This window comes from Agelaius tricolor, unplaced genomic scaffold, assembly GCF_023055355.1.
Source record: "Agelaius tricolor isolate 1412-34295 unplaced genomic scaffold, bAgeTri1.0.p SCAF_10, whole genome shotgun sequence".
NCBI lineage: Eukaryota > Metazoa > Chordata > Aves > Passeriformes > Icteridae > Agelaius > Agelaius tricolor.
In genome coordinates, this window is record NW_027269270.1 from 19,990,873 (window position 1) to 20,013,201 (window position 22,329).

The 22,329-nt window shown below is 43.4% G+C and overlaps 1 protein-coding gene across 4 annotated transcripts in view; it reads right to left on the reverse strand.

The window, feature by feature from the left end:
- Nucleotides 1–22,329, reverse strand: part of LOC139593747 (unconventional myosin-X-like) — a 95,531-nt gene that overhangs the window by 35,076 nt on the left and 38,126 nt on the right. For 3 of the 4 annotated variants that reach the window (XM_071435067.1, XM_071435065.1, XM_071435066.1), the window contains 12 exons: nt 21,697–21,826; nt 20,730–20,848; nt 16,995–17,141; nt 16,082–16,182; nt 14,165–14,231; nt 13,615–13,707; nt 9,912–9,980; nt 8,968–9,050; nt 7,328–7,436; nt 6,556–6,636; nt 5,507–5,631; nt 4,576–4,690 (listed from right to left, as the gene is read on the reverse strand). In XM_071435067.1, the coding sequence (XP_071291168.1) occupies nt 4,576–4,690; nt 5,507–5,631; nt 6,556–6,636; nt 7,328–7,436; nt 8,968–9,050; nt 9,912–9,980; nt 13,615–13,707; nt 14,165–14,231; nt 16,082–16,182; nt 16,995–17,141; nt 20,730–20,848; nt 21,697–21,826 (1,239 nt within the window). Of the gene's footprint in view, nt 1–4,575; nt 4,691–5,506; nt 5,632–6,555; nt 6,637–7,327; nt 7,437–8,967; nt 9,051–9,911; nt 9,981–13,614; nt 13,708–14,164; nt 14,232–16,081; nt 16,183–16,994; nt 17,142–19,802; nt 19,955–20,729; nt 20,849–21,696; nt 21,827–22,329 lie in introns of those variants that run through there. The other variant, XM_071435068.1, reaches the window with a different exon arrangement.

Genomic DNA, 22,329 nt, shown 5'->3' on the forward strand with positions numbered 1-22,329 from the left:
GAGCTGATCTTCATCAATCTGCAGAACTCAGAACCACATTAATCAGTAGAAACTCCTTACAAATGTACTGGATTCATGTGGTTGTGCTGAGAGGCCAAAGATTTGAACAGTCATTTAGTCCAGTGCCCTGCACCAACTGCCCTCTTTCTCCCCTCTATGTCCCTCTATCCCTTCTCCTCCATCACTGCTTTTGGCCTCATCCCTTAAGGCTCTTCCTTCCCCCTGCAATTACCATTGTGTACTGACACCTCTCCTTGAGTTAGTACCCATAGCCAGTGGCTTTCCTGCACTTGAATTTCTCCTGGGGAGCAGCTTCCATTAAGAAATGAGCTGTTTTGTAATGACTAAATAACCATGGGTAGCCTGAAAAGAAGCTTCATTATCAAGGTACTGCCAACCATGAAGCTGGCATCCTTCCCTGCAAGTTGTACATCCACTCCCTCTGTCAACTCAACAATCTTTTAAAGATTTCTTTGAGGCAGGGATTGCTCTTTCCATTACATTCCAGACCCAAGCAGCAGTCACCCATTTCAAGAATGCAACCAGCAAAACACTGTCTCGGTCCATTATCTTCATCAAATTGTAAAAATACTCAGACCATCAGTATTTCCCTAGCAAGCACAGTCTTTGCTGAGCCAGACCAGTTTGGGGTGGGGGAGGAACTTCAGGGCATGCAGAGATCCATGAGACTCAACCCTAATCCTATAGGATTACAGGATCTATATATGCTGGAGTGAGGGGTTAATCTCAAAATCCAGCAATATCTAGTTATAAATTTTTGGCATTTTGAAGGTTTGGAGGTTATTTAGACTCCACGAGATGACAAGGAAGAATAACATGCATTTCAAGTCCAGAAGTTTTTTTGATACCTTGTAGAAATAAACTAGAAAGTGGCTGTTTCTTTGTCATTATTCATAGTCATTTTCTGAAAACATAGGATTGTTTTCATTTGAGAAAAAAATGATTGAACAAAACATACAAGGTTATGTTGTATTACACGGATTTTACAAGGTTACATCTATCACATTCTGCTGGTACTAGACACTGGCCAGGTTTTAAACCACAGTGCATCACCACGCTGTTCCTCACATAACCTCAAAGCCTGCATGCACCATCAGTGGGACAGTGAACATGCTAAGCTGTCACAGAGATCAGCAGACACAAATGTATCTCTTTGGGTACCCATGTGTACATAAGTGGGATCATATGATTCTTGGGGACAACACTGGGAAAGCAGGAAGTGGGTCACTGTGACCTGGATGCCAAACAGTGTACAGCAACCTCCTCCAAACAGGCCCTGCAAACCAGCGGGTTGAAATGTGGAAATTAATGCCTTCAAACAGCAAAGGTTACTGTATTAAACCACTGTAGGAAAGCTGTGTTGTGGGTATGGTAAGTATGGCAGAAGGCCCAGGTGCACTGAAGAAAGGGTCATATGGAAGCTGCTGCCCCATCCCTGCACATTCCCAGTGAAGGCAAAGGCACCTTAGCACAATCTCTTTCATGATCACACTGCTTGTTTGCATTCAAGCCCTCAACTCTGCCATACCACCATATAAAACCTGTATTGCATACATTAATACCTCTTATAAACATTAATTTGACAATTGACAGCACAGCAGCTGCTCTATTCTTAATGAAAAACACAAAGATCATCCTGCCCTTCCTCCTCCGTTTCCTTTCCCAAGCTTCACAATCCCCTGCACTAATTCACAGAGTCTTTTCCTTCCTCCTTCAAACAATTGCTAGGGATATAATTATCCTTCCATTCATTTTGCAGGAAGTATTCCCCCTTCTATAAGCCTTGCTCTTCACCCACCCCTTATACTTCTTCCTAGGTTACATCCCCATGGGCTTGTCACACCTTTTTCAGTAGCTACTCCTGACTAAGCCAAGATTAGTTCTGGGAATACCAACCTGAGTACCCAGATCTGCACCTGTAGCAGCAAAAGTGGCAGAAAGGCCATGCAGGGGACTTCCTTTTCAGGACAATGATCTATGCTCTGTTCCCCCTAGCTGGTAGCTTCACCTTTACCTGAAAGACTCTGGAAAAATAAGGCTCATTTCTCCATCAATCCAAGTATTCCAGGCCTATGTTACCTAGCACCAGCTGAAACATGAATGCAGACAAAGCAGTCTGTAATCCAAGGCATAGCAAGATGCTGGATGCAGACAGCAGGGAAGGTCCTACCAGGAAGCACCACTGCTCTGCAAGGCCTCACCTCTGCAAGGCAGCTGCTTTCCGAGGGACAGGCTTTCTGGAGGCACTGTGACAAAGCTGAGTTGCAAAGTGGTCTCCAAGAGAGGAAGGAAATGGCTTTGCATGGGAAAGAATGCCAAGCAACTCATCTGAAGAATGTAATGGCAGGGTAATAACACCTTGGAATGACAGCACCTTGAAGCAGCCAGGGGCTGGCCAGCCATTCAGCATGGCAGCAAGTGTGGAACATGCCAGGACAGCCTTGGAATGATCCATTCTTTCAATAAACAGAACTGCTCCCCTCTACCAGGACACACATCTCTAATACAAACCATGCCCAATAGAAAGTAACATCTACAGCCAAACAAGATGGCTCAGCTGCTTCCCAGCTTCAGGGAATTTTGCTTCTCAGGCATCAGGAATACAAAGACTGCATGTCTTAATCATTTCTTTCTTTCCACAATATCCAGACTCACAGCAGCCAGCACCCAAGCAGAGAGATTGCAGTGTACCAACATGCCACATACAGCTCTTCAGTCAAGTTTTAGTTTACAGGACACAATCATGAAAAAATAAATACATTGGACTATATCCAGAGTTTTGACAAAACACACACATTTTCTTTGCCACAGTTACCACCCATATTGTCTTTTTCCAAATAACTTGTGCAGGTCAAGGAGTGAGTGAAAACAAGCAGATGGACTCAGTCCTTCATGATGCACAATGGGGACTGAAGAGAAAAGGGACCTAGAGCTTCCAGGGGCTCAAAGCATCCTGGGTTTCCTGCTTGTTGTTAGTCTGCAGCGGGCTTTGGACTTCAGCTGTATAGCTTATAACCTTTTGTACTCTAAACGGTGAGTTATGTGCATGTGAGTTTGGTCCTCCATCCTGCTGCCCTTACCGTAGTGCAGCAATCTTCCAGCTCTTGTCATGCTAGGAAGAAAGTTCAAACTCTGTGTTTACCAGCTCTAACCACCATTTTCTAAGCTTTCCAGACAGGTCTGCAACACACACAGTCTCCTCATAGGCTTTAACACTGAAATGCTGGGAGACTGGCAGTCACCCAAGCAATGTGGATTATCCAAGGACAGGAATCACCAAAATGCTTCCTGGTTTGCAGGCACCAGTGAGGAGACTCCTGATTCCAAAATCAAAGATGGGGAACACTTTAATCACAGACCAGAAATACAGCTAAGTGATAAAATCTTTCTGGAACATCAGTGGAGGCATGGGAAAAAAACCCCAACAAAACAAACCAACCAAACTCCAGATTAATACATGTCCTTCCCACAACAATGGCCAGTGGTTTCCTTGCTTGCCACACAGAGCTCATAGCCCAGACTCTTAACTGGACTACCACCAGTCCGCTAGGAAGAGGAGAGAGATTTTGCTTTAATAAATATTATAGTCTATCCAGTTGTTGAGAAATAATTGCTCAAAGCAACAAATGTCATTATCTGATCTCCTGGACAAATTAAATGTTCACTAGAATCACTGAATCACTTCTGGTTTTATTGTGACACTGGAAATATTCTGAAGTACTTTTCTAAAGGCTTAAGGGCAAAAAAAAAAAGCAAGAAATTGCTTTGATCCATCTGCTACCATCTGCTCTAGATATGGACTGCATACCCACTATTCAGAAATGCTGCCTGCATTGGACACCATCCATCTTGGAATATTCTTTGAAGAATTTACTGGAGTATGTGGAAAGTTTTGATAGAGACAGCTTCACACTCCCAGATTTCTATAGCAATATACCTCAAAATGCTCACATCTATTTCTGCATGAAAATCCAGACTATTCCAGGCAAGAGAGGAGTGTTAAACATTCACCAAAGCAAGATCTGAATTACGCAAATGGGCAGAAGCATTTGGATACCTCTTCACAGAAAATGTATGCTAGCATCTGGGCTAGCTGCAAAAGCATCATCTGAGCTTCCCCAACAGAAAGCTGTCATACATCTGGTGATGTAGCTATTCACAGCTTAGATACACACCAAGATTCTGCTCACTACCTCGGGCAAGAATTTCAGTTAGTCAAGCAGAGTGAAATACCTGGCACAAGAGGCAAGAGTTAATGGCACACATCACAATTACATAAAACGAGAGCCATGCTTGTTCCCCTTGAATCTTTAAATTGGATCAGACACAACAAAATCAATCTGGCTTGGTCAATTAGGAGTTTAAATAAAATCAAAAAAACCTGCTATGTCTCTAGGTACATAATATGGGAAATATTTGAGATGCTGCAGGTCAGTGGCACAGGCCAGTGTATTGAAAGGGTCATGACTGCACTGCCTTGCAATCTGACCAGATGCAATCACGTCCCCTTGCAGCTGGAGCAAAGCCATACCCTTCCCCACACTGATGCAGTACCTTGGTTTTACCCAGCTGCCATTCTTTCTTGCTGCTGTCATAGGTCTGAAGAAAACCTGCACATACAGCTTTGCTGTTGTCTGAGAGGCTTGGCCCCTTCACAAGCATCTTGTACCTAAGAACAAGACAGAATCTCATCAGATTACAGATGACAGTAACTGCCCCCTTTCCTCTCTCTTCCCAATCTTTTAACTCTAATTATCCTCCTCTCATTAGTCCTTTTTCCTCTGGGACCCTCCTTCTTCATGTTTGCCTTCCAATTTGGAAATTTCCATCCCCCAACCTTTATCTGTTTCTACCACACTGGCAATTATTGTTGCAATCCCAGTAAAAGAATACAAACTCAACAGAATTTTTCAGTAAAGAACAACTGTCTTTTTGAAACACGTGCTTTCATCAGACACAAGTTATTTTGTTCAGTGTAGGGGTGGCATTTAGTGCTCCAAGAGACAAAGGAAGCAATGTTCAGTGTCCCTTCTAGCCTTAAACTTTAAAAAAATCCTTTTGATGTAGCTCATTAAAAGAAGTAATCACTTCTTCCAATATTAATCATCAACTATACTGTCCATTAGAATTTTCTTCAGCTGCCTAAAGGTTTTAAGCATGGTATTTTCCTTTTACATATTATGACCAGCTGGGTTTCACAGCATCACACTAGCAAATCTCTGGCAAAGCTACCAAGAAAAAAAAAAAAAAAGACAAAGAAAAAAAGACCAAAGACCATCTGGCTATTTTTCCATTCTGACTTTTAGCCTAAAGGCAAGTCTCCAAAAGGCCTCCCAGATCAGTCGATGATATGAGCATTAAGGCCACAGTTAGAAAAACATCCCACAGATGATCCATACCAGAAGAAGCAGTTAAAGAGGAAATAGTCATGTAGAATTCAATACTTTGGGGCTGTTCCAGCATACAATACAGTGAGAGCAATTACCTGCTGAGGAAGTCCTGGAAAAGGCGCCGTACAGGGAAACCCGCTCTCCGAACCTTCACCGTCTCCAGCATCCCTGAGTAGCGGAGCTGATTCAGCACCACATCTGGATTAAAGAGGTTCGGCGCCTAAACAGGGATCCAGAATCAAAACCAAGTAAGTGAGGCAGTCACAGGCTGTGTATCTGTTCTGGTGTAAAAAGCCAACCCTGCATATTTGGGCATGCCAGGTAAAAAGGAGAAAGTTTGGGTCAAGGGGAAAGCAACCTCACAGCACTGCATGGTGCAGAATAAGGGACAAAAGGGAATTGGGCTGATTCTGGAAGAAGGAAAACAGTTTGCAGACTGCACTCACAGTCAGACTATGGTAGGAAAGCAAAAATACAATGTCTGAACACTTACAGAGTGCAGAACCCTGACTCAGGTCTCTTTGTAGTCTCTCTTTTCAGTTAAACTGGAGACAAACTACAGAATTCTTTTCTGGCATAAATCCCCTAAGCAGTCTGTCTTCTGCCATATCATTCATGGTTTCAAAACATGCAAAGAAAAGGTTCAGTTCAGATCTAGTTAGCAGCATGTCCTCCCTCCACAGCTCACAGTCCAAGCAAGAGCCAGCCTGTCCCTAAGCACTGTGACTTGCTCATGATGCATCCACTTCCACTGCCTCAGAGCCAGGTATCTGCAGGAGACAGTGCCTACTGTACAAGCTCTTCATTCCAGAACAGATTTCTCTACAGGCACTATACACAGGAGTGATTGCTTCTTCTAGCACAGCTCTGAATTCTGCACAAGCCTGGTTAATCCTCCAGGCTTCATAAGCACTGAAAGAGGTGGGAATGGCTATATAATCTCATATTCAGAATGCAGTCTTTCCATCTAATTACCAGGACGAGGGTGTGTTTTTTCTGAACTGAAAAATAACTAGAATTAAAAAGGGAAGGTGGGAGGAACTGCTCTTACCCTCAGTTTGAGGCACCTGCTAGGCATTTGTGCAAGGGCGTGCCCATGCAGGCCTGTGTCACATGCACACACATGGCTGGGGGACACACTTACCTTTTCTGTATTTGGTTTGATGCAGCGGATGAAAAATGGGTTGGAAGTACTGAGCGTGGCCATCAGGGAATGGAGAGAATCCTAAAGATCAGCAAGAGAGACCCAAAGGATCAGTCACTACAGAAGGGAAAGGGGATACATTTGATGCAATAAGGTCTTCATGCAGCCCTCCCATTCCTAATGTCCTTTGACTCTGCCTACCAAAATTTCATTGACCCAAGAGATTCCTTCCTGTCCAAAACATACCCACACAGTCTGCTCTTAAGACTATGGCTATCCTTGTTCTTGGAGCTGTATAGCTTTTGTGAGCTAGTTTTACAAGTCTCTCAAACTTTAAATACAGGAAAACAAAACAGTGAAATGAACAGAAGGTCTGCAGACAATCCAAGTGTGTGAGATTCATACTTGCAAGATCTTCCTAATAAGGTTTTATTGGAATTGTCATTATACCTGTAAAAATGTGGCCTAAAAGGACACATACACTTAGCTGAAACACCCAACCAATATGAAAGATCAAAGAACCTCAAGAACTTCATATACTTAGCAAAGTACTCTTCTCCTCTGCCACTCTGCTCCATCTTATAATCTCACGTTTTACACCAGACAGAAATCCTTGGGGCAGTGGCACTGTCTTTTTTTAGCACTGCAACATTCCTGCACATTTTCAGCGCTGGACACAAAACAAGGATGAATGACTCCTCTTGGCTGCAGGCCTTGCTTTACCCATCTGCTCCTCCCCAGAAGCCTGCTGCTCTCTTGGAAAACATCATACCCTGAACTGGGAACTGACAGTCGGTCTGCGCCTCTGGGTGCCCATCTTCAGTGTCTCTTCACTGCAACGACTGCAGACCCTTTCAAAAAGGTCATAGATGAAGTCCAGCCTAAGGGAGAAGAAAAGAATTAAAGAAGGTGCAAGGCACCTACCACCTGTGAGAAGATGGTTATTATTGTCAGCTACTGCCCTGTCCTATTGTGAAACATCTCATTTTTGTACCTGCTGTGCCAGAGGAAGCAGTTCAGCTGGCACTTCAGTGAGGAAATTAATACTTCCCACGTGGCTGCCCAGATCCTGTGGGCTGCCCTGTATGCCACACTCAGCTGCAAAGCCAGAAGTCCCCTCCCACACTTTCAAGTAGGATATTACACAAAGGAAAATCTCCCTTCTGCACTGGCTAGGACACCTCCCTTGAGCAAGGAGGGGATACTCAAGGGACACGTCCCTTGAGCAAGCATATGCCCCAGGCAAAACTACCTTGAAGATATGCCAGCTGCACTGGGACTGTCATGCCTCCCAAATCATGATCAGCCCCCATGACATGATCACAAAATTGGAAGCCCAGCTCTTCTGTGGCCAGAGGAGTTCTAGAGCTACCTTCCATGTAGCTAGCCCTCCAGTTCTAGGGAATCTTCCACCATTTTGCCACTCCTGAGACATTGGTGCTGGTTCTTACAAAGTTGCACAAAGTTCTTCAGAGCTGCTTGTACCAGTTTATTGTTATGGCTGCTTCTGGCTCAACTTCCCTTCTGGCATGTTGAAAAAGCCTGAGTCCATCTATTATGCTGGACAATAACAACCACAATTCTGGCCTCAAGCCTCATGTAAAATGTTCCCCAGATGCTACTGTCCAAGTAAGACAACTATGAGCAGCTCATAGTCTCAGCTCCCTCAGGTTGTTTCAAAGCTTCTCACTGCACACTCTGCAGCAGCTTCAGAGAAGATGCAGTTCTGAAACAGTCTCATCAGGCTGGAGCCCAAAGGCAATACATGGACTGTGGTAAGAGGCACATGGTAGAGTTGCTGCTCAAAGACTTGTAGGATCCTCTGTAGTATTAAATCCTTCCCTCCTACTAGGCCCTGCTTCTGTTTCCCAGATCTTGCTCAAGATCAAAATTAGCTCATTTCTCTAAGATCATGTTGCAGCTCTGGGATATAACATTAGAGTCCATGCCCAGTCCCACAGCAACAGCTCAGTCTGGCTCAGGATAAGGACAGATGATTTCCACTAACAAGCAGGCTGGAAAACAAGCAGCATCTGTACAAAAGCTGGCAACTGACAGCATGGCAAAGAGCATTGACTCATTCAGGGGAAGCTTTGCCATTGTAGGTATAGGGAGATAAGAGGAAGAAAGAAAAGGGAAGGGGAAAGGGAAAAAACCAAATTGCCTGGAGGGATGCCTGTCATGCTGTTAAAGCTCTTTTTAAAACTGGGACAACATGAGTCCTGATTAAATCTGTGCCTCATCTGACTTCTCCAGCTCTCCTTTCTTCTATCAGGACATTTCAGCACAAAGAGAAGAATGATTAAGAATTATGCCTGATGCTCTGGCAAAAGCAACTGCTTTCCTTGGTCTGGTTTATTACATGAATGCAATTGGTTCTGCCCAACAGATGTGGCCTCCTGACAAGCATACCTGCTGTCTTTCAACATGTTTAAAATGTCATCACGAAAGGTGTCTCTGTTCTTCTCCAGAAAGCCTCTCACATCATACAGCACCTGCAACACAGACACAGCCACTAGAGCAGCACCTTACAGATCATGAAGTCCTTCCACATTTAGATGCCAATGTACAAGACCTCCAGCAGAGCTACACAGGAACACTGCAGGTATGTGCCAAGATCTGGATTTCTGGGGTCAAAGAGCTACAGAGTTCTGCAGTTACTGGCAAGACAGTGGCTTTTAGCCATCAATTAAAAAAAACACAAAAAACCCCTAAAAAACAAGAGCCAAGTGAAACAGCTGCAAAGATTTGCCTGGCAGGAAAAGGTCTGTGGGGAAATCCTCTGCAAGGTGTGAGGTACTCTATTCACTTCAGGAGAGTGAAGAGAACGGCCACCCAGTGCCCCAACTTCCCAACCACAAGTGCTCAGCAGATTATTCTGGGAGGAGGTTAGCCCTTCTTTAATGTGCAGGTGTCCTCCCTTGACACACCTTCATCTGCTTCATATCTCTTCACAATAAAGAGCAACATTTAACCTTGAAGGGTCAGGAACCTTTTTCTTTCTGCAATAGGTATTCAGTCTTTCCTCCTCTTGAAAAGTCAAATTTTCCTTGTGACTTTTCCTTTAAGTTTTGTTTGTTTGTGAATGTCCAAGAAAAGGTAACATGAATAACAGAAGTAAGGAGTTTATCCCCCAAACAAAAAGTTACCTGAGAAGCTCAAAAATCCAAGTTGGAGAATACAGTACTGCAGAGTGACATGCTATTTTAAGGCCATCACACTCATTGTGCTCTGGTATGGGACATCAAATGTGTGGAAACAGAGCTCAGAGATGTTCTTGGTTTTTGGAATCTAGAATTGAGGACCTCAAGTCCAGAATATACCAAGCATCTCACAAACACATCATGAACACCTACCTCCCCTGCGTAATGTCTTATGCCAAACTGATGGTCTGTCACCCGAGGCTTCACATAGTAGGGGTTGCTCTGAAATGAAAGAAAAAGAAGTTGTCTTATAATGCTGGTATAAGAATAAAAAGTCAGTCAGGAACTCTGCCATGACTATGACAAGGCTGGGATGGGCAAGGACCTTTGCTCTTGCAGAGCCCGACCACATCTGCTGCAGCTGTCTGCAGCTACATTGCAAATATATTACTCAAATTTAAGATGGAAATATCCAGCCCTTCAAGGCATTTCTCATGTGAGCAAGGGCTTGCAGAATCAAGGCTGCAGAGGCATGCCATGGATGAAATGTTAATTCTTGTGTGTCTGACACCTGAGGAGACTGAGCTCCACACAAACCATGTGGTGCAGGACACAGGATCAGGATGCAGGGAAGATGGCAGCTTTGCATAACACCTCCACACCTTTTCTTCATCAAAAGAAATAACATACCAATTTCCTGTCTTCCTCTATACTTTATCTTTCCTTGCACCTCTCTTCCCCTACATTCAATATTCAGTTTTCCTTTCTCTTTTTCCTCTCTCATTTTCCCCTTCCTTTCTCTGTTCTGTGAAAACCATTTTAACTGATTAAGAGCAGCCATGCTGCTCTAGACCAACAGTCTATCCAGCAGTATTCTGCCTCTAGCACTGGCTATGTAGGATAGAGTACAAAGAAAGGAAAGTAAATCATACTTTCATCCTAATATTCCCTCAAACTCTAATTCTTTCTATGAGGCCTGCCTAACTAGTAACCCCAAAGGGATTTCTCTTTGAAATACTTGCTCATTCCACAAGTGAACCCATGCAGACTTCTTGCATCTGGAGTGTCCTTTCACAGGGAGCTCTCAAACAACTACATGTGTGGAACTAGAGCTGTTTGGATTTAAGCCTGGCTTCCATTAGTGCCATTAATCTTCTATAGGCCATGTGTGACTTTTACACCCATCACACCCACCCAAGATGTCTTGTCTCCACACTGCAGGTCCCTTCAATGCAGTTTTCTGCAGCACTGAAGCTGTCCCAGACCTGCTGTTTACCAGGTCTGACAGAAGCTCTCCACGAGTGGAGGGGCCCCATGGTGTATGTGGTTCAAAGTGAAGGTGATCTACAGACTATACAGTTCCATAGCAATGCTTCTACTTTTACTGTTGGTTTCCTGGGAGCTTTTACTACTTCTTTTGGGGATTTTTATTACTGCTGAGCCCCTTGCTGGTATTTCCATGGAACTCCATCACAGCCTCTGTCTGGGTGTCACTCCCGAAGAGCAACAGTCAGTTCAGAGACCATCATTTCAAAGGTGAAATCAGGACTCTTTTCCAAGAGAAATTTATCTATTCTGCTTTTCATTTTCATTTTCACTTTACAACACAATCAGTCTCATGAGGCCCCTCTCAGACCAGCCTTCCCTGTGAGTCAGCAGAAATCCTCAGTGCTTGTAGGAGACTGTCTCACTTCTAGGCCCTCCTGTCATTAAGGTAATTGACCTTTTACATTCTGTGAATTTACCCAACTGTGAAATCAGAACTATAGGCCTATAGTTTCCTACAACACTTTCTAAAAATTAATATAATCCCCCACCTCCTCAGATAAAAGTACTAAAAAAATTTTAAGTTACATGTTGCATGATGCTGTTTGTAATTCAGCTCTTTCATCTTCAAGATCTTTTAGCAGTATTTAGCAGGTGGACAGCTTCTGATGCTGATAATTTGTTAGTGCTACTGAAATTTTTTTCATGTGTTTTTCTTTTCACACTGATCCCATTTCATTGCTCTACCCTTCCCCCATACAGTCATCTTTTTCCAACCACAAACTTCCCTGCCTTCCACTCCAAAAATGACTGCTATTGGATCTCTCATGTGGATTGGCATCCTGTTCTCCTCTCCACCAAGCCCTTATATTTCACCCATGCTCACAACACTTTTGGTTCCTTCTGCTATCTTCCCTATTGCTCCTCTCTCCAGTTGTTTCAGAGGTCATATTCTCTTAAATCCCAGCTTTAGGCTTTTCCTCCTTAAGACTACAGCATTCCACAGAAAATAACAGAGAAGAGGGCTTGTTCTCCTCAGGCTTCCCAGCAATGCTGGCTGGATGTCTTCCAATTCTCTTCCAGCCAGCACTAGAGACTTCAACTGGTATAAAAAATGCTTTTGCCTTCAGCAAATGCAAGTCCTAGAGCACTCTCCACTGTTCCTCCCTGCACTTATAACTCAGCCTCTTCCATCTCCTGCAAGCTTCCTAGGGTTCCACATTAACTGCTATTGCCTCAAAGCAGACAGAGGTGACACTATGGACAGCTTAATGAAAAGGCTACTCAATGCACAGAAATCACCAAAAATAGCAGCCAAAATGTAGTGGGGCATAAAGGAATGCAAAATAATACTGGCAGTCTCATGCTGCTTTACAATAAACCACAGGTACCTTCTTACCAAGGGAACTGCATTCTGGTCTGATTATTTATCTCAGAAAAGAATAGAGAAAAAAATATGTAGACAAATTCAGAAATGAGCAGCAGAAAGAAAGAGGAGCTTTGAAACTTCTCCATTCGGATACAAACTAAAGAGTTTGGGAAAGTTGAGAAAGAAAATTCATAACAAGTGATACATTAAAAATATTCATTAGTTCCATATTAAGAAATACCAACAACAGTTTTTAAAAAATAAGGTAAAACACATTCTCACATTTCTTGACCTGCAAGACAAGGCAAAGCCACAGTGGACTAAATTGAAGGTCTTGATTTAAGCCCAAGGAAAGTATATACTTCCTCAGAGCTGTATGTAGCCAACCAAAAGTCATTGTTATTTCTTCTAACTAAGTAATGAGAATTACTAGCAGAGTTACAATGCATATATGAAAAATGAGAATATCTGCATCTATGCCAATTTTTAAAATTCAGATAAAGGATACAGATTTGTATCTTTTCGAGCTTGGATGAAGCCTGAATTAGATGACTAGAAAACATATTTGCTGACAATGCTCTTACTGAAGTAGTTAATTATTCCATAAGTCCATGCTACAGGCTTTAATTTGCTTTGTTTTCAGTCTATTTGCTATTTAGAACAAAGTGTTGGCTGTACCAGAGACAACAAGGGATTACTACAGTGATCTCAGTGGGGTTTCTGTGTCCCCAGGATAGCTTTCTGACCTGCATGAAAAAGTTCCACTACTGTGTCCAGAACACAAGACAGAGGATGAAAGAATTTAATTAATTAGGAACAATAAGAGAGCTTTCATTAAAAGTCATGAGGCAAAAGCCGTCCCCAGCCCCAGGAGACAGATTTGACATGCTTTGGAGCAGACTGCTGTGAGTCAGCTGGCAGGAGAAACCCACACACACTGTGCAACCACATCCTGTGCCTGGGGTGCTGCCTCGTGTCCCGGCGCAGAGCAGCAGAACCTGACCCCATCCCATGCTGCAGAGTCAAACCTCCAGTGCCTGCAGCCTGTGGAATGCACACTCCCTCTTCCCTGTGTGCACAGGAGCCCAAGCTCAGGTTGCTTTCCATATTACTGGTGTTCAGTGCAGCCTTATTAAACACTTGCAGGTTCGGGCCTAAGGCGTTTTAAATTTACTGCACAAAGCACATATTTTACATCAACAAAACCTTCACTTTAGGTTTTGAAATGCTGATGGGGCTAACATACTGATCATTTGCCTGCCAGGTTATTTTCTTACTTACCATATGCTGGCTGTGAAGTTTTTCCAGAAGGGTGTTGTCTGTGCCTTTGGGGAATCGACTCTCTTCATTCACCAAAGCCAGTAGACCTAGTTTCTACAGCCAAACAAGAAACAAGCTTTTACAGTCAGCAAAAGCTTTCACTACACAGCACCAAGCCAAGAACTGGAGATCTGAACAGACCATTGAGCAATAACCCTTGAGTTATACCCAGCAAAACTCAAACTGAAAGCAGAATTCTGGACAGTTAATGCATTCAGCAAGCACATCATAAGTGGAGATTGTTTATAAAAAATTCACATTAAGGTTTTACTTGAATGCTAATCCCTGTCTAAAACTATGACACCCTTCCTAAGCTTACTCTCAACAATAAGCAGAGATCTGCTTTCTTGAGACAGATCCATGGGTAGGACAGCTCATACTTTTGCCAGGTCACTATGGGAAGAAGATCTAAGCAACTATCTGCTTTTAAAACTAGGAAATGTCAGGGAAGATCTCAAGACACTCAGAAGTCCCCACTGATCCCTAGAAAGTGTCACAGGTAACTGCTTACCTTCTCAATAAGGTCCAGGCACTCTGCATTATCCATCCAGTCAATGGCTTCCCAGCTTATCCCTTCCCTGACAGACAAGAACAAACAGAACAAAGTTGTGAAATGCAAGATCCAATGTCCTGGGGTGTAGGAGAGCAGAAGTAACTGAGCCTGGCAGCTGTCCCAGGACTCAGGGTGATTTGCAGGAATTAGGCTTTGCTATGGCTTATGGCTGAGGAAGAAGAATAAGGGAAACAATGCACTGCTAACACAAGGAGATGGAAATAAGAGGCAGCCTTTCTTATCCACACCAGTGACATAGACTGATGCTTTTCTTATAGTCATTGAGCAAATTTCACGTGAATTTTAAGACTGTGCCCTTTCTGGAGTGACAAGCAGCAGCCCACACAGTGGTGATGATGGACAGTTTGCTACACAGCATCAAGAGTCAGCTGCTGACCCACCAATCTGGAAAGCAGGCCTGAAGCACATCTGGCAGAAGACTGAACCACAGCTCACAGGTCCACCAGGAGAAGAGAGTGGAGAGAGTTTCTAGGGAGAGTTTTGAAGAGGATGACACAGACAAGCTTTAGCCTGTCATGCAGGGAGCCTAGAGGGTGGCCCTGCATCTTTCAGAGTAGGAGCTGATGTAGGTACAGTAGTGCATTAATGTGCTTTGAAAATCACCAATGACATCCTGTAAATGCTGAATGTGTTCTTCCCCTTACCATCTTCTTATACTCCCATAGTAGAGGATTATGTCTGTTTTCAGAATTCAGAGAAGCCTAGAATAAATCTTAAGAATACAAGGAAGCCTAGAGGCTATGTGTGAAGCTACTTACTGACATTCTGATAACTCCTCCTTTCAGGTGGAGACTAACATTTTGAAGATAGTGGAACTGTTGCCTTCAAATGCTTCAGCCCAGGCTTCATACTTTAATGTTCAAAGCATCAAGATGAGATACATGAACCAACTTACTAAGCCTGAGGGAGCAGAGCTTATGTGGTGAAAGATGAGCTTTAAGTATATTGCCTTAGAATTATTTGACATGTAGTCATTCCTTCCAAAGTTCAGCCACAGAACTTAAATATCTATGCAACCATCAGGAAAAAATCATTTGTCATGATGGCACCATTTTTAATACAAGATTCCTGCAATGGTGGAACTGGCCTGAGAAGTGAGCACATAAATAGCCTTGCAATTTTGTAATCTTTAGAATTTAATGAATTGCCTATTCAACCGTCTCCCTTTACAAGGCTGCTCTCATTTGCCCTCACTGACCCTATTCAATTCCTTCATTCACAAACATGAAGGCTTCTGTTTCAGAGCAACAACTGAAGTATTTGACTAGCAGCCTTCTCTAGAAGCAGAAATACTCTAGAACATCACAGGTACTTCACAAAATACAATCCAATATGAAGCCCACAGAAGAGGAAAAAGCTCTGCAGAAGGTCCCAAGCTCAGCCTGATGTAAATCTTGCTAAGGAAAAGAGTTCTTTTCACAGTATAGGAATCTCTAGGACAGAAAGAGCTGTCAGGTATCTCTATCTTTAGGGAATTTCCTTTTTGCACACCAGGATTCCATCTGCATTGCACCACCACTGCCATAGATAAATTATTACCAAAGTCAGTAACACACCCAGTGACTATATAGTCTAATGGGTTAAAGCCCAGGAACTTTCCATTCAGCTGAGAGACAGAAGGAAATCTGGAGTTTCTGCACACTACAATGGAGAACACTTTTTCCTGAAAACAAGTGACTTATTCTGGCAAAGCACATGGACAATGCTTAACAACACACATCCACAGCCAGGGTTGTACTAAGGCCCAGCTGTCTCTCCTGCTTCAGTGGTAGGGACTGAGCAGCACAGGAGGAATGATGTCCTCCCTTCTGCTACCCATGAAAGCAGTGGGGCCCCACTCCCACTGTTTGTCACCTGTTGTACTCCAGCTGCTCCAAGGAGAAGATGTGTTTGTTGAAATATTCCTGGAGTTTCTCATTTGCATAGTTAATGTTAAACTGCTCAAAACGATTCACCTGCAAGAAGAAACAATTATCAAATTTTACATTCTTGTTCCTTGAAATATTCCTGGAGTTTCTCATTTGCATAGTTAATGTTAAACTGCGCAAAACGATTCATCTGCAAGAAGAAACAATCATCAAATTTTACATTCTTGTTCCTGAGCTCTAAAAGAATCTATAGCAGCAAAAGGGAAGGTGCCAGGCTTGGAGTAAAGGCAGAGAACATAGTGGTGTCAGGTGGATATGAGGAGGACAGTATGGAGAGGTCCACTAGGAGAACAGCTTTTGTAGCCCGTGCAAGGTTAATTCAGTAAATCTAATTCATAGTAAAGCATGCCAAAGACAATTATGTTTCTCTTCTTGGAAGAAATAAATTCCCTAACTGTTAGGTCACAGGGCTTTATCTTCTATGAAATATCTGAGCAGTCACTCTACGACTGTTCAACATACATCCCACATCAGCTGTAGTTAGAAGCATCACATGCAGGATTCTCCACACAGTGGAAAACAGATGTAAACAAACAATGTACATGTAGGGTTTGGATAGTTGGTTTGCATACAAATAAAAAATTCTGTATTGTCTATCACAGCAGATCTCCTTAGGGTCTGTATCACAAACCATACAGGCTTGAACATCAGCCTGTATGAATATGGCTGGCAGAAATGGGCAGCTAAATATATCTTCCTGCTTTCAGGGGAAAGTGGCAGGGTAGAGATTCCAGAATTCCCTATGCTATCCTTACCAGGATGCAAACCCACCAAAGTTTCTTCCAATATGCATCAACATCTCCAAAACCAACCCACCCCCCAAAAAACAAAATCCTGACCTGAAAGTTCTCGAAGCCAAAGATATCCAGGATGCCCACAGACTTAAAGTTTTCCTTGCCTTTGATCTTTGTATTAATCTTGCTAATGAGCCATGAAAAACACTGGGAATAGAGTGCCATAGAGAGGGAGTCCCTGGAGTCAGCTGCCTGTAAATACAGAGAGAAAAAATGAGTCACAAAGAGAACAGAAGACATAAGGGCCACACGAATCTCTGTGGAACTTCAGGTTCCTCCACTCCTGTTCAGGTTTCTCAGCCCCTGTACTGGCTGTGTACAGTGCAGTATTTATTTTTAACAAGTTTTCAAATAGCCAGGCCACACACAGACAAGCCATAATCTTTGGGTAACTGCACTTGAGAGGGTGAAGGAAGTAACAAAATCAGTGACATTTTTTGGAACAAGTGCTGGGACAGGGAAGGTGGCAAAATACCTCCCAACTAAGCCCACAGGAGTAATTTGTATCACCTGAGCCAACATTTGCAGTGACAGGCAAGGTATCTCGGTTCAGTACCCCTAGCAGAGCTGTCAAATGGGTGTCTGCTCAGTTTTCAAAAAACTGGTAGGGCAGGATTTAATAGAATATTCTGTCATTAAGTTACCCTCAAAAATTCCCTTTCCAAAACATTCCTGCAAACAGCATTATCCTACTGGAATCCAATTAGGCTGGCCAACAGCCAGGACACATGCCCCAGAAGTTCATGGGTTGAAACTTTGCTGCAGTTGACCCAACATCCCATTCAGATACCATAACCAAGTGTCACACATGGGAAAAATAACTTAAATCTTAAATTAACTTAAATTGCAATCACTAACAGGCAGTAGATAACTGAGTGTATGTAAGCATGTGGATGAACATCCAAAATCAAACTTCTGGTATCTCAAGCAAAAGCCTACTACCTGATAGCTGCCCAAGGAATGGGCTGGTTGCATATTTTGATAACACTTGGACAAACAAAAGAGGCACACCTTAAATCTTCCAATTAATAAAGAGACATGAGACAGAACCACAAATTGGGAGTCTGATGTCATGTGCTGTCCTTCTGCAGATACACTATTTAGAATGGGAAACCAGAGTTTAGGGTTCTGGAAAGACGAGAAGGCCAAAAATAAGGGTCCCTAACAAGAAGACATGATCTCAGAGGACAGAAAAAGGAGCCAGGAGAGAAGATGGCAAAGATCATGACTGGAAGAAAGATGCTGGAAGGGGGGAAAGATCCTGGAGATCAGAAATATGGGGATAAATGTCAGGGTAGGCCCAAGGACTTTGGCTGGTAGTACTGAGACTGATAACTGCAACTGCACAATATAAACCCAGACAAGCTTTTGCCCAACCCTCTTGGACAAGCTGCAAACTCCCAACTGAGAAAAGGAGTTGACATCTAAAGAGTTCCAGAGAATGTAATGCTGAGGGGTGAGCAAGCCAGTACATGAAATAATCAAGTAGGGTGAAAGCTGTAATCTTGTCATTTTGTAAATAAACTGCAGTAAATAGATTACAGGTTGTTTCCCCTGTCTTGCCTGTGACACCAGCAGGGCAATTCCTTCAGTAGGCCAGACCAGCAATGACAAATACACCCGAGCCCCCTTCAGTTTTACAACCCTAAATAACATGAGCTCTTTGCTAGTGGCACAGGTCAACTGTTTCTGATCCCTTCCAGTGTCTCACAAACTTCTGAGGCCCAGCCTGCCAGACCCTCCTTTTCACCCAACCACATTTCTCCTCCTTTCTCTTCCTTGGTACTATTTCCTCTTCAGCAGCTCAAAGCTGACACAGAATAACCTCCCTTCTGCACTAAAGAGAACATTTCAAAGCATGGGCACACACGCCTTTTCTGGCTATTTCTTCTTTCCATCAGATGATCTGCCTTATTGGTTGGGACTTAGAATGCCCTCAAGGCCATGCCTCTGTAGTGTATCTGGCTACACAGTAAGTTGGACACATTTTCCAGGAACAGGACCTCCCCATCCAGCTGTAAGCAAAGCCACTTTCCCCACAATATGGCTCAAATGAGATTCTCAAAGGCGCCTTTCATCCTGCCAGCTTTGCCTGCCTTTAGGCCAGTTCATCCTTCAGCCCACTGAAATGTCAAAGCTCAGATGGGTAATGAGCCCATTACATAATGAGAAATCCCCAGCAATGCTACCCCACCAGTGGGAATAGATGGGTGCAGCACTTAGGGCTTAGGCAGGAACAGCCTTTACAGGCCCAGTGTTGAGTGCAACAGGCTCACAGCTAAATGGCAGCATCCATTTGCTATCACAATTTTCTTGTAGCCTTGGTACTTCACTGGGCTCCAAGCAGTAAGTGTGGGGTCCAATACACACACATGGTCAGGAACAGCTATACCATCAGGGAAAGCTCTGTTCAGGGAGACTCTGTCAATCCTACAACTGCATGCCATTGCTGTGGACTGCATGAAGTGCCTCTGGTATTATCTGTTATCCAGCCTTACACACTGCTAGAGAAAGATGTGGCTTATTTAGAATTGACAGCTGAGAAAAAAACTGTGGTGTCTGATATTGAAAATATCTACCACAGACTACAGGCTGGAAAATATTTTTCACAAAATTTCACTGCAAAGAAAGGTCACAGACTATGCAGAAAAAGGAGACCGTTTCTGAAAGGCAAAGCTTTGTTTGTGATATATTAGCATGTGTGTCTACAGCAAGAAAATAAGCAACTACACTACCATAATGAGCACTGCTGAGACTTCAGCTTGAACACAGTGCCCAGTTAGGGGCACTCCACTTCTTAAAAGATGTGGGAAAACAGAGACAGAAGACAAAGAGATTTAGAAAATTACTTACAAGGAAGCACTGAAGGAACTGGATTGTTTAGCTTAGAAAAGAGAACACCACATGAAAAACTTCACAGAAGCCAAAGCTTGTAAGGTGGACAGCTGGGATGTCAAAGGTAATCTAAAATATGAGGAAAATCTTTTCAACTCCAGACTCCACTGCAGCTAAAGCAGGATACTTAAAGATGCTGTGAAATTCCTTCCATGGGAAATCTGAAGGAAAGTTAGACAGACATCCATCAGAGAGAGTCTAGTAACTCTGGCTTCTCTGCCAATGTAGGTGTTGGATTGATAACCCTCTGCAGTCTGTGCCAGCACGTGATTTCCATTACAGATGTTCATTTTGCTATAACATGGGGCCTTTTCCATCCTAGTAATAGTACACCCTGTCTTCCAGTGTCTTACATTTTATTAGTGACAGAGGATTTTCTACAGTTATCTGTGCATGGCCTAAAACACCAAGAGTGCCCTCAAGTGATCAGCAGCACCACAAGAGCTGCATATCAGTTTATGTGGTCCTCCTTTGTGGTTGTATGGATCCAGAAAGAAGCTGCTGTGGGGTAACAGCCCAACATCTGCCAGATATTTTGTGGGAATTGTGTGCCAGCTTTTACCTTCCAGTAAACACAGCACAGCCTGGAAGTTCTGCAGGTTAAAGCATGCACACATGCAATTACCACAAAACATCTGATGCACCATCTGCATGACACAAGTATGACCAGCTCCTGGTGAGTGAAGGTGACTTAAAACCAGTATTGTGCAGGTGAACTCCCCTGTAAAGCCTGAAAAGCAGAGTCAACACTGGGACCTGAGCTACCAATAAGGGCAAAATACCTGAGAAACAGGAGGCCCTAGGCTGGAATGGGTGACACAGAGGAAGACTCAGGACCTGGAAATGCAGAAGTGGCAGAAGTGGAAGCATACACTAGGACATTACCTGCTCCACAGTGAGAGGGGAGCTGATCTCTTCCCCACGCAGAATCATGGACCTCTGTGTCAGCACTTCAGAGAGCTGAAAGGCGTCCAAGCCCAGGAGGTCACTGGCAACATTCAGAACTAAAAGGAAGACACACGTTTTTCTCCTGCATGGATCCCCATCACTCATAGGGATATTTTTACAGTGTGGTCAGGAAATCCCAGGGACTTCTACAAAACAGGTGACTAAACTCCAGCACAAAACACATTCCCTCTTACTTGATTCTCCTGGGCATACCCAAGGCTGTAGGCTCACATACCCAGTCTGGGGCTCATATGCCCATTATAGAGCACAGTCAGGTACTCATGTAAGTCAGCCTTCCTGCTGACAACAGGAAGAGCAAAACCATGGGCAATACTCAGCACCAGCAAAACACTGCATGAGAAGACATGTTTTGTAAAAGCACAATACTGCAGTCTGAGCATGGGATTGCTAAACTTGGATGTTAAGAAGAAAGACAATTAACTTTAGACTTGAAACACTTGTAATACATTTTTAGCTTCTGTCTGTTTTGGGACTTGCTTTGCAGACCATCTCAGATTAAATAACTGTAACAGAGTGCACACTAGCAACTGCTTCAAATGAAGATGGGGGAAAGGCTCTAACAGAGTACTTTTATCTCAAACTCCTTCCTGATCTATTTCTTCCATCTCTTTCAATTCAAAAGAGAAACTGTGAGGCTGTGGACTCAGTCTGAGAATATCGAGGAGCACGAATGGATCACAGGGCCACAGACCAACTAAATCCCACTGGTGCCCAGGGGCAATGCATCCTGTGGCAATGCTTCTGTAGAGTTCAACTACAGGGAACCTGCTGGTGAAGATACTACAGACCAGCATAACAGAGAGAGAAAGGAATAGGGAGAGGGCTTTATTGGGCACCTTATGGGGTTTTGCATGGTCTACCAAGTTGCTAAGGTCCTACTTACCTGCTTTTGTTGTAATCTGGGCCCCACCAGCTGTCATGAATTCAACATTTCCCAAATGAAGTGTGCCAGAAAGAAGTTTGAAGATGTCTCTGATTTCTTCAGTGCTGAAGTCCACCACCTTCATGGCAGTCTGTGCAAAACCAAACAGCTAATGTTAGTGGTATGTGCAGCCAGGTACAATGCAACCACCAGAGCCAGGTCCAGTGTGTGTAAGATGTAAAACTCAGAATTACAGTCACCATGAATACAAATGAAATGGGATGGCACAGCACCTCTCTGAGCTATACATTTGTCAATGATCTTTACTGTCTCCCATTCTCTCTTACATTTACTCTATTGCCACCTAAGGCAGGTGGGCATTGTCCCCATCCTCAGGTTGCACTTTGCTGCCACCACTGACAGTCTGTCACAAGAAAGAGAATGTTTGTGCCTGTGTGAGGAAATCCTACCCTGAACACTGGCAGCACAGGTTACAGATGTTACTGGATGGCTTCCACATTCTCACTTATTTTCTTCCCTGAAGGATGGATCCATATAAGATACTTAATTTACTCTGATCCACATAACCCCTTTAATTCATTCTTAGTATAGTAGATTTATGCAGCAAGATTTAAAACCAGGCTTTCAGCATTA